Source organism: Lepeophtheirus salmonis, unplaced genomic scaffold (genome assembly GCF_016086655.4).
Source record: "Lepeophtheirus salmonis unplaced genomic scaffold, UVic_Lsal_1.4 unplaced_contig_11160_pilon, whole genome shotgun sequence".
NCBI classification, from domain to species: domain Eukaryota; kingdom Metazoa; phylum Arthropoda; class Copepoda; order Siphonostomatoida; family Caligidae; genus Lepeophtheirus; species Lepeophtheirus salmonis.
Window position 1 is genome coordinate 34585 of NW_027289440.1, and position 12475 is coordinate 47059.

Consider the following 12475-nt stretch of genomic DNA (forward strand, 5'->3'; position numbering starts at 1 on the left):
GCTCCTTCAAATGAATTTTAAAGTTGAATGTATGCGGGTAGAGAAGGACTATATATAAAATTAAAAGTAATCAATCTAGCAAGACTGATTTTCAAATTCTTGCACCAGATATGTTGCATATTTTTCGACTTCTGAGTCTCTCTGGTTGATCAAAAGAATATTTCAATACATCTGAGGGAAACCATTGTCTTTTATCCATGTAGTGGCAAAATTGTATCATACTATATTGAATGATAATAGTCTTAATGTCAACTGCAAGATAAATGATTTCGTATGCGTTGTTATGTTTTCTTTAACAATGTTTTGATCAAGTGTTCAAATAGACTAAACAAACAAATATTCATGAAAGTGGTAACGATTGCGGGTGGTAAAGGGTTTTAATTTTTCTAACGAAAAATTGCAATTACTCCGTTCATATCCAACTAGCTACGGGAATTTTTGCCTCATTGCATTGTTCATCTAAAATTTTATAATAGTTATTACATAAAAAATACAAAACTATGAGTTTTTGTTAACATACCTACTACATTGACTTGCAATGTAGGAGGAACTTCATTCGTTATTTACTAACGAGTCGTTCATTTAAGCCTTCTTCTTTCTCATTTTGATGTAAAGGCTGAGAGATGTAGTGACAATTGGTATTAAGGATTTTCTTTTCCTAAGCTGTGGTCATTATAATTTACTCCTGAGTAGTGAACTTCCTTTGCTAATACATTCAATTATATATAAAACCAGATTGCACATTTGAGTGTGCTTATAAATGAGAGAGAGTAGCCCTTAGGATTTGTTTCAGAGTTATAATTGTATGCCTTAGTTGGACTCCGAGTAGAATTGGGGATCCACATTAGATTAATTCGTGCCAATGACCTTCTGGATTTCCTTCCCCCTCCTCTCTTGTCACAGCTGATTGTAGCTAATCTAATGAAGCCTCTTGACAGCTAAGCTGCTCTCCTTCAAGACATTCTTCAAATTGTTTGGATTACTATGTTGATTTTAGCATTTCTTCCCCTTTTTAACATGCCCAAAATATATACGATTTTGTATTACTATACGAGTATATATTCTCCAATACAGTGATCATTGACCATTTTGAAGATATCTACCAACAAACAAGAAAAGGAATCAACCAATCAAGTATGAAAATCCTGTATGATTCGAAATGAGGATAAAAATTATATTTTTAAATATCAACAATTGCTCCATTAAGACATACATTATTGCTATGTTTTTTACGACTCTAAAAGACCAGATAGTGATATTATTATTAGTTTTAAAATGAAATTTTTATTCATGGTCATTGGTCAAACTCTGTCGTCGGGAGAATTGTCTCAAGAATATCCATAGGAAATCCCACACAGGAAGCTATTTCCCCGTATGCTCTATCAAGGAGTCACATAATATGTCATTTATATTCTTGGAATTGGATAAGGCAAGTGCAAGTTTTTTTTTTATGTAAGTAAGCTAAAGACAGGGAAGAGTACGAATCAAGTATGAATTATAGATGTGTCATTCCAAGCCCCATCAATCACTCAAAAACAGCCCCATGTTCTATTTTTTCAAATTTGCCACATATTTTAATATTAGTTAAAAATTCAAAGATCCAAAATTTCGGCCTTTTTTTTAAATCGATGTATAATGAATATTTTAGAAGATATCGATCTACTTTAAAAACCATTTAATAGATAATTGTTTTTTCTTTTGTTTTATTTTACTGTAAAAACTAAAGGACTCAAGGGAATGAGGGACAATCAGTAGCACGGCGTTACCTCGCTAACACAAAAATACCCTATGTATTTTGTTGTGAGCTGTCCATTTCCTCATCTCCCTTGATACGTCATAAATTTTAATATTATGTAATTTATTTTAAAAATGGTGAAGAAATAATATGACAGGGATAGTCTGTGAGTATTTAAGAGATTTAAATTGAATTTGGTATGATTGACCTATTTGGCTAACTACCAGATGATTTCGGGCCTTTTTTTCGGTTTCTTTTTTGAGGAAAGGTTGTATGAACCTCTAAAAATAACGACGTGGTAGAAGAAAAACCTGATATTTCTTTTTCTTTGCTGATTGGCTTAAAATTGTCGGCTGCCATCAGGTTTATTTTAAAGATCTTGAAGGCAATTTATGTACTACTTTGTGAGCTTAATTGAATTATTTCTGATAATTAAGCAGTACTTATTAATTGGAATATGTTTTTCGTAATGGTAACGTGCAAGGGCAGTGTATTATAAGAATATAATGTCTTGACTTGATTTTGTGGCTACTTTTCAAAAATATCCGATCCAACACTAATATTTTTGCAATGTAATGGAAACAAGATCTTATTTGGTTTAATTAACCATCGACATTTGTAAGAAAAATTCAAAGGACCAGTACCTAAGAGCTACAGTCTCAAGAATATGTCCTAAGGACCAACAGTCTGAAGAACCGATAGCACTTGTCCTAACACTGGACTGGACCGTATAAATAAAGACTGACACAACATTAGTAAATAGTGGTCCATTAAAATCTGAATATTTTGAATTTTAAACTTCAACAAGATATATAATTTATTAATTAACAATCGAATTTCAACCAAATTAATACAATAAATAGATGTGCGCATAGCTATCTTAATAATTAATGTAGCTGTCCTTAGTGGCAATGATGGCTTCCAGGCGTCGACAGAAGGTCTAGCTGCAGATGTAGTCCTCTGTCATGGCGTCCCAGTGCTGACTGACAGTGGATTTGAGAGCCTTGGTGTTTGCATTAAGGACACTTCAGGATTTCCCTGATACGAGGGTCGTTTGAAAAGTTCGTGCAAGGTCTGAGAGATGGCACCACTTGCGAGGTTTGAGGTTATGTTTAGTTAGTAGCATCTCTTGAAAGAACAATCACTAACTTTGAGCCAGATCAGTCTATTTCTTTCTGTTTGGTATTCGTTTGAATCGAGGAAGTGGAGTAATTTTCAAAAAATGGAGGAAAAAGAATTTTGTGAGTTGATTAAACATTACTTTATGAAAGGCAAAACGCCTCAGGAGACTAAAAAGAAGCTTGATAAACATTATAAGGACTCTTTACATTCAATTAGAACAGTTTATAATTAGTTTCAAAATTTTCAGAGTGGCCATATGGGCACAAGTGACGATGAACGTTCTAGGCGCCCTGTTAAGGTTACTACTCCAGAAATCATTGATAAAATCCATGTTATGTTGTGTAAAATTGCTAGTGCTGTGGGCATCTCGATGAACGTGTACATAATATTTTGCAACAACATTTGAACTTGACAAAGCTATCTGCAAGATGGGTGCCGCGATTTCTCACGCTTGATCAAAAACGAAATCATGTGAAGTGTTGCAAGGCCGGTTTGAAGCTGTTCCAGAATAATCTATAGGACATTAAGCGTCGTTTAGTCAGTACTGATGAAACATGGATCATTACCCTTACTCCTGAAACCAAACAACTAAATCTAAACAATGGGTTATCAGAGGGGAATCTGCGCAAAAAAAAGGCAAGACTGCTCCTTCGTCTGGAAAGATTATAGAGACTGTCTTTTGGGATTTTTAAGGAATAATCCTCATCGACTATCTGGGAAAGGGTAAAACTATTATAAGTGTTTATTATTCGTCGTTATTGGACCGTTTGAAAACGGAGCTGCAAGAAAAACGCCCACGATTGCCCTACAAAAAAGGTCCTTTTCCATCACGACAATGTAGTAAATGTCACCTCAGCAGTTGGGGTCTCAAATGTAGTGGAAAAAGGTTCCAACTCCTTTCACGTACTCCCCTATTCTCCAGACTGGCTAACTCCTACGACTATTTGTTCCCAAATTTGAAGAAATGGCTGGGGGGGAGATATTTTATTCAAACGAGGAGGTGATTGCAGAAATGAATAACTATTTTTCAGACTTGGACAAATCCTATTATTCGGAAGGGGGATCAAAAAACTAGAGCTGTGATGGGCAAAGTTTATATGATTAAAAAGAAAATATCTTGAAAAGTAGTTTTTATTTACGACCCTCAAATATATTAAAAAAAAGTTATCCAGTTTGTGAAGGAGACCTTGCCACTTATTAGCTGGATACATTATTTTTCTGATGGATGTGGAGCACAAAATAAAAACTTGCAAAGTTATTTTATAAGGTAACTCTAATATATGACATATATATATGCATCTCGTGATTTTATGTACCTACATCTTCCTGTTCTGTCTTCAACTCTATAGAGATACCTTCAAAAATATTTTAAAAATGTAATGACATCATATTAGCTACATTCAAAAAGAATTCAACAAATCTTCCCTTCTGATTGAAGACCTAATATAGGATATGTTGCATAAAAACATACAACTAACTCTCAAATATCCATAATTGAAGATAAGCCTGACCACATATCAATAGTTATATTTATTGTTTTTCCATATAAGTATATATAATATAATTGATAAATTATTAACCCATATTCGTATATCTCGTTCCTTCCTTCTCCTCGTGCTTTTTTGCCCTTAGAAAAATGTCTACTCCAAGGTATATATACCTTGGAGTAGACATTAATCCCTCCCCCTCTTCCTATGTCAATATTACTAAATAGACAATGGCCAATGGTGAAAATCAGTGCAGAATGGGCATTTAAAAAAAAAAGCAACCACAAATCAACATGGCAACCTTAACAATTGGAAGAATATTTTGGAGGAGAGAAAGAATAATGCTCATGATGTTTCCTTAGATCAGCTACAATCAGCTGTGACAAGGGAGGAAGGAGAAAAGGATATAGACAAGGACATTTGGAAGAATTACTCCGATGTTTATCCCCAATTCTACCCTGAGTCCAACAAGGACTTACAATAATAACTCCTCAACAAATCCTCAGGGTTACGCTCCCTTCTCAAATGTTCAATCAGGTTAGACATATAATTTAATGTAAAAGAAGGGGATGTTCACTTCTTAGGAATTAAATAATAATGACAACTGTTAAGGAAAAGAATGTTCAATCTCAGACGACCAATTCCCAGGATTAATAGAAATACAAGGTTAGACCATCATGTAATCGGGCTTGCAAGAATGTTCAATCTGATGTATTGGTCCGAGTGCTGGGCAAAACAGGCAGGTTGTGGCAAAACACGCAAGCACTCTTATTCTATGACGTCACTATTGCTAGAATTTTCCATTTAATGTATCGTACCGGCTGCTGGGCATGAAAAACAGATTTTGACAAAATAAGCAACCCCTCATCTACTATGACGTCAATATTAAAACCGTGGTGGAAGTCAAAAATCACTCGTACAGGCGTTATGGTATAGCTTTATATTTCTATTAACCTTGCTACAACGAACTTTCATCACTGATACTAATACACTGTCTATACTCACCTATATAGCTCGAGCTATAGGCAGTACTGCCTATTGAGAGTGATGAAAATTCAGTGTATTTTTTCGCTGTTTTTTTAATTCTTTGGAAAAAATTTCAAATTTAGAGTTATTTCCAAAAAAATTAATTTTTTGGAAAAAAATTTGTAAAATTTAAGTAAATTTCAAATTTTTTGATTTTTTTTTCTTTAAATATTTCATTTTCTAGTACATTTATTCATTTTATTTATGAAAATCATTTTTTCTAACGGGATCACCACGAGCAGAAGTCCAATTCTTGAAACCAATTTCCTTTTACTTTTTCCAATAAATGGACTTATATTCCATCAATTTTGCGTTCGCTATTTTTTCTGAGCTCTTCTAATGTCGCCGGCTAATTGCTGTTAACCAATTACTTGACGTAAACCTCAAAAGAATAATCTAAGGACGTTATATCGTACGACTGAGGTTGGCCAATCAACTGGTCCGTTTCTCGAAATAAAGTGCTATCCACATTTGCTTTTTGATTGTAACGTTTGCTGTGTGACAAGTGGCGCCGTCTTGTTGAAACCACATGTTTGCTAATCCATAACTTTCAATTGGGGCAAAAAAATTGAAAATAATAATCAGTTATCATTGTGTAATAGCGATTTCTATTTACAGTAATGTGGCGATTATCATCATCAACGAAAAAATATGACCCAATAATCCCTCTAGCATGAAGTTCACACCGAACAGTAATTTTTGGGATGCAATGATGTCTTGTTGAAAAACTTGTGGATTGCTGCTTTACCAATAACGCATACTTTGCTTATTAACCAAGCCATTGAGCCAAAAATGAGCTTCATCATTGAAGATGATTTTGCGCTGAAAATGAGGATCAGTATTGAACGGCTATTTTGATAATAAATTTGGATAATTTGCAATCAATTGTATATAACTTCATGAGTAAATGCTTACTATTAAAGTTTCTAAATGTCAATGCATGAAAAGAAATATGGTGTCGTTTTTTCCCGAGCGGAAATTAAAATTGAAATGTCCCTAAAGAAAAACCCTTGATCTTTGAGTTTTTAACCAACTGCTTTGCCAGTGTGGCAACAAGGAACCACATAAAAACCTTTGCATTCACTTGACAGTAGTTCAATATCATATGCGAAAATGAGAACATTATGGATAAATATCCCCGATAACTTCCTCTAAACAACTGTTTCTTAATCTTGGAGGAGGTACTAACCCCCCCCAAACCCTTTTCAATTGGTCTCAAGTGGAGCCCGAACCCCTGAGACTGACTCACTGAACCCCTATGGTTCGATCGAGCCCAGGTAAAGAACCATTGCTCTAGAGGATCTTCAACGCCAGCAAGGAATAATATTTTATATTTTCGAATATTTATCACAATCATTCACAAAAACTTGCTATGTCTCCACATCTTTCTCAATATATATCTCTTATAAGACCTTAAATCAAGTTAAGTAATTTAGGTAAATACTCAAACAGTGATACTTCTCAAAAACTATCATAATACTGTCAACTAGAAATATAATACGTAATTTTAATAAATAAAAGAAACTTATGTGGAAGTGAGATACGATCAAGTCTTTAGCAATGATCAGGAATTCTTATTACGACGACCAATATGTTTAGGCTCAATGAAGGAATATTCTTTAAAAAGTACTTAATTTTTAGTTGATGGTACTATGATAGTTAACAGTAATGGAGTATTTACCATGTATGTTATATAATGTCTTGTGAAATATTATTATCAACTTGGAAATCTGGTCACTGTTTCTTTACCAATATAACTTAAAAATTAATTACATTTATTAACGTTCTGATGAAAAATTTGCGTTGGTTACAAATGGTAAAATATTTGTCATCATGAATACAACAAAAGGTTCATTGCCAAAATTCATTCCACCTAACAGATGATTGTACTTCAATTGTATATTTTTATCGTTACATAAGAAATATGAACTATTTTAAACTAATGTAAAAAAAAATAAAAAATAGGTATGCTAAATGAATATCGAAAGTAATATAAATAACCTTGTAATTTGTCTGAGTATAAAATGAAATTATTAAGTTAAAATAATAAAAATATTTCGATAATATAGTCCATTTTCCTCTTGAACTTGTCTTTTATTTTTATATCCTGTAAGATGATTTTTTATACATTAATCAAATTTCCTGTTTATGAAGCACAAATATACTTGATATTCAAAATTCAAGGTCCCGAATAGATTTTTAACAAAGGTATGATTCAAAATAACGGAAAAATCATTAATATTTATTATTAAATTTCAGAATATTAACCGCCTTCTAAAACCTCTTTTTTGAACAAAAGTTAAAGCTTGTTCATAACTCATAAGTAAACTAGAATGTCTATTAGAGCGGCATTTATCAAAGTTAGTGCCGTAGGACATTGGTCGCCCCCTTAATGTGACCTTGAAATTATTTTGAAATCTAATAATAATAAGGCATTTCATTTATAGATATATTTGAAAACATTCTTTTTAAATATGAAAGGATAAAATTTTAAATTCATTATAGTAAAATAAATATATACAATCAGGCCAAAAAATCTGTCTCAAGTAACCATTGTCAATGCCCCGCATTTATTTGTGAAATGAAGCTTCATTTCAGTTCTCCTGCTCTTATTTTTTTGTTGCTTTGGCGATCAAGCAAATAGTGAATCTGTTTTTATAGTTAAAGTTATTATTAAATTCATTATTTACAGTTCCTTTTATTCTCTACTCAGTACTGCCTCGTCTAAATAAACATAATACTTGTTTTTAGGCTATGCAGTGTCATTTTCGTATCATTTTTTATACTAGAGTGCCTTGAGATTTTGTGCACTTTTGAAAGGTGCCCTGACCGAAAAAAGTTTGAGAAACACCGTGTTAGAGAACCCACTTATTATATATTAAGATAAAGGCCTGATATAATTATTTAGAAAGAAAATAAACTGAAAAGGATACAATTAAACAGAAGGAAATTAATTAGTTAACATCACATGTCAACCTAGCTATTAATAAATAAGAGGAAGAACTCTTGTACAACAACAATATAATATATTTTTATTTCTAAATTATCGTACAAACATCAAATATTAAAGAGATTCAAATATAATAATAAAAATCTCTCCACACGGATTTTTTATTTAGCCTGAGCAGTAAAAGGTATTTTAACAACATCACAATTCTCTTGAATAATTTCCCGACAAGTTTTCATGTCCTTTTTCATTATATATATATAAAGATTCATCATGGTAATTTTTGTGGCAAGCTCTACACTCTTAGGACCCGTGCTTTTATCTAACACCCCTTTTGCCTTATCCAATTCACCTCGAAGAGCAAAGGCAACAGATAGATTAAAGTTGAGGGCTGAAAATCCAAGCCCACCATAGGGCGTATTTTTTTGAAACAATCATCTGATTCATCCCCACCAGATGACATTTCTGTATCCAAGGACTGAAGTGTTAAAGGACCCAAATGTTCAGTAGCCTCAGATATACGATCCAAATAGATTAGAGCTTCTCCCGCGTAGAGGTGTCCGAGTAATTTGTAGGTGGAGCCATCTTTAATATGAGTGGAGGCGGACACGAGGAAATCTAAGAGTTCTTGTGCTTTATGAAAGGCAGTTACATAGTCTTTTATCAAAAGACAAACATAACTATGGTTGACAAGGGTTGCAGCAAACAAGGACTCTTGTTTATATCTGTTCATTTTAATCAAAACACTTGCATTCCTCAAGCAAGAGAGAGCAAAATCTAAATTCAAATTATTATTTTTGGGTGGATTTAATGGAACAGGAACGGATACTCCGGGATGTGTAAAGGGATGTCCCCCAGAGTCAGTCAAAACTATTTTTGATACTGAATTGGACCTATACTTGTGAGAGTCGTACTTTTATGCTTCAAATCCCGGATGGAAGCGACTGAGTCCGAGTATGTAGGCACAGAGTTCAGTTGTTGGTAGCTCTGGATACAACACTCAGCCATGTGGAGCCATAGAGAAGGCCTCTTTTGAAACATTGGAAGGGTTTTGATAAAGTATTCAAAGCTGAGCTCTGTGTATGTTCCAGAGTTGAGAAGAGCTATTGCCAAATTATATGTGATTTCAATTTTTTTGTTGATGAGCAAATACTCGGGGGTGGTTCTCCCTTCAGATATGTCTTTTTATTCTCTTCTTCATCAAAGAGCTTAATCGTTTTTCTAGAGCCTCTTGCAAATAATGAGATGCAAGGTTGGGCTTGTCCTGCATAATATGAACGATGCCAACATTGTTGTGGTAAAATGAATCCACTTCCGAGTTTCCATTCTCTATCACAAGGTTAGCCAATAGTTTATGAGCCTTCCTTGGATTCCCTTTGATGTACTCCATATTTGAGCGAAGAAATTCAAATGTGTGGTTATATTTGTCATCTTGGAATGAATGACTGTCCTTGAAATCCTTTTTAAAAGCTTTGTGATTTTTGGAGAGAAGAAGACTTTGTACTTTGAAAAAATGCTTTGTGAGCTCAGAACTACTACCCAAATCGTTGAGGCATTTTTGAAGCTTTTCCCCTTGACGAGTACAGACATAGATTCTACAAAGGAGACTATACACTCTTTTCTGAAAGGTATCATCGTGCGTAGAGTGGTTCCCTTCCAGTAACTAGAAAAAGAGAATATATCAATAAGACTACTAATGAAAAGCAAGGGGATTTCCGCACTTTGAGAAGATGATGCTCCGCTTGTGTGAATTGTCTTTGAAAAAAGTTGGTGAGAGCAAGATTATACAAAACTATTCCTTGATTCTCAGGATCATATTCAGGAGAGTCCCTAACAAGTGAGGTCAAAGACGCTTGAAACTGAAGTAAATTGATTTTTTTGCCAAAGAATTGAGTCAGAATGAGATTATGAGTGACGATCACATCTTCGGGGCGTAATTTTGCTAGGGATTCCATGGGCGGGAGAGCTCCAGAGTAATCTGAGAGGGAAAATGCCTTCGAAGCCTCTGTTGAGAGAGCAATTTCTTCTTCTGTGAAACTACAAGACACAGAAGAACTAATATCTACAGATGAGCCATCATCTGGTTCAACAGATGAAAGACCCACATCCTCTATGTTCTCCATACTCTGTGACAATGTTGTGGGTTTCGTCTCTTCTTCGGAGGGATCCATTAGAACTATGACGTCACCTAATACGTCACTTTTACTTGGTTGTCAACTTTATTTTTAATTTGATCTAGCTCAAATTCCTTAGTCCACCTGAATATCCAGGGTTTATTTGAAAACCTATGAAGAAAAATAGTTTGGTCAAGGAGGAGAGGGATATGCCTCGCATAACCAAGAGAAACCCCTCTGAAAGAGGGGGCGAAGGTTTAAAAGTTGAAAGTATTTGTTTGATTGTGGATTTGGTTGTTTGTTTGCCATTGGGGAAGGGCAAGAGGTTGCGTGATTTGGTTTTCTTTCTCCTCAATGATTTGCAGGTTTTAAGTTTCTGTTATTATTATTTATCGCTTATTCATTGATCCTTTTAATCTATTCCGAGAGGAGTCGTCTGCCAATTGTGATTCTTGATTAGAAGTGAGTGGCGTTAATAGAAAGCGACAAGATGGGAAAAGACTACTTGGGAGAGCATATGCGACGTAGCAATGACAAGGAGGATAAAGATGAAATTGAAGTGAAGCCCCTGGACGAGTCGGACATTGCACTGCTCAAGGCCTATGGGCAGGGGCAATACTCCAAGTCCCTGAAGCAAGTGGAGACGGATATTTCCGAAATCACAAAGCGTGTGAACGAACTAGCTGGAATAAAGGAGTCCGACACGGGTTTGGGTCCTCCAGCCGTTTGGGATCTTGCTGCTGACAAGCAGGTCCTTCAATCGGAGCAGCCCTTTCAAGTAAGACCACCCCTAAATACCTGTAGATAGAGTCTAATGCAACTGATTTGTTCCTCCTTTAGGTCGCACGATGCACCAAAATCATCAACGCCGACTCGGACAATCCACAATACATCATCAATGTCAAGCAATTTGCCAAATTCGTGGTGGATCTCGCCGAATCAGTAGCCCCAACAGACATCGAAGAAGGAATGCGCGTGGGTGTGGATCGGAACAAGTATCAAATCCACATTCCCCTTCCTCCTAAAATTGATCCCACAGTCACGATGATGCAAGTGGAGGAAAAACCAGATGTAACCTACGGAGATGTCGGAGGCTGCAAGGAACAAATTGAGAAGCTGAGGGAAGTCGTAGAAACACCTCTTATCCACCCTGAAAGATTCGTGAATCTTGGCATCGAACCACCGAAGGGTGTACTTCTATATGGACCCCCTGGTACAGGAAAAACCCTTTGCGCCCGAGCTGTTGCTAATCGTACGGATGCTTGCTTCATTCGAGTCATTGGCTCTGAACTTGTACAAAAATATGTGGGTGAAGGAGCTCGAATGGTGAGAGAGCTCTTTGAAATGGCTCGCACTAAGAAAGCCTGTCTCATTTTCTTTGATGAAATTGATGCTGTGGGAGGGGCTCGCTACGATGATGGTGCGGGGGGAGACAATGAAGTTCAGAGAACAATGTTGGAGCTCATTAATCAACTTGATGGATTTGATCCTCGAGGTAACATCAAGGTTCTTATGGCTACGAATAGACCGGATATTTTGGATCCTGCTTTAATGCGACCTGGAAGATTGGATCGTAAAGTGGAGTTCGGACTTCCGGATATGGAAGGAAGAACTAATATATTCAAGATACATGCCCGTTCTATGTCCGTGGAGAGAGATATTCGTTATGAACTCCTGGCACGTCTATGTCCCAACTCAACGGGTGCTGAAATTCGAAGTGTCTGTACTGAGGCAGGCATGTTTGCCATTCGCTCAAGAAGGAAAGTAGCAACCGAAAAGGATTTCTTGGATGCTGTCAATAAGGTTATTAAAGCCTATGCTAAGTTTTCATCCACTCCAAAGTACATGACTTACAATTAAATTTTATTTTAAATTTTGTAATTCTCGACCTCAAGCTATTATTACCTATCGGCAGATTAATTATCATTATTTGTAAAGTATAAATATAAATACATACGTTTCTTTTGATAATTATTTGTTTAAGGTCTTCATCGGGCAATTTCTTTTCCATCATCTAAAATCTACATACTATATTGAAAACCAA

General features: G+C 35.3%; 2 protein-coding genes and 1 long non-coding RNA gene across 3 annotated transcripts; 2 read left to right on the top strand and 1 right to left on the bottom strand.

The window, feature by feature from the left end:
* The first annotated feature begins 3835 nt into the window (after positions 1-3835).
* On the top strand, positions 3836-7456 carry LOC121123223 (uncharacterized). Its single transcript, XR_005865947.2, has 2 exons — positions 3836-4881; positions 4957-7456. It is a non-coding gene; the product is annotated as an uncharacterized lncRNA (long non-coding RNA).
* Positions 7457-8457: 1001 nt separating this feature from the next.
* LOC121122867 (CCR4-NOT transcription complex subunit 10-like) lies at positions 8458-10488 on the bottom strand. Its single transcript, XM_071893866.1, is given in 4 exon segments — positions 8458-8720; positions 8723-9230; positions 9507-9980; positions 10039-10488. Coding segments are annotated over 4 exon segments (1671 nt in total). The 3' UTR covers positions 8458-8481.
* A 345-nt stretch (positions 10489-10833) lies between these two features.
* On the top strand, positions 10834-12402 carry LOC121122419 (26S proteasome regulatory subunit 7). The gene is made up of 2 exons (XM_040717400.2): positions 10834-11209; positions 11272-12402. The coding sequence occupies exons 1-2, from the start codon at positions 10922-10924 to the stop codon at positions 12289-12291; spliced, it is 1308 nt and encodes a 435-aa protein (XP_040573334.1). The 5' UTR covers positions 10834-10921; the 3' UTR covers positions 12292-12402.
* Positions 12403-12475: the final 73 nt, after the last annotated feature.

Bases quoted from the DNA above. Each gene is read 5' to 3' on its own strand.
- LOC121122419 (XM_040717400.2), top strand. From the start codon at position 10,922: ATGGGAAAAGACTACTTGGGAGAGCATATGCGACGTAGCAATGACAAG. The intron at 11,210-11,271 runs GTAAGACCACCC...TTCCTCCTTTAG, and splicing joins AATCGGAGCAGCCCTTTCAA to GTCGCACGATGCACCAAAAT.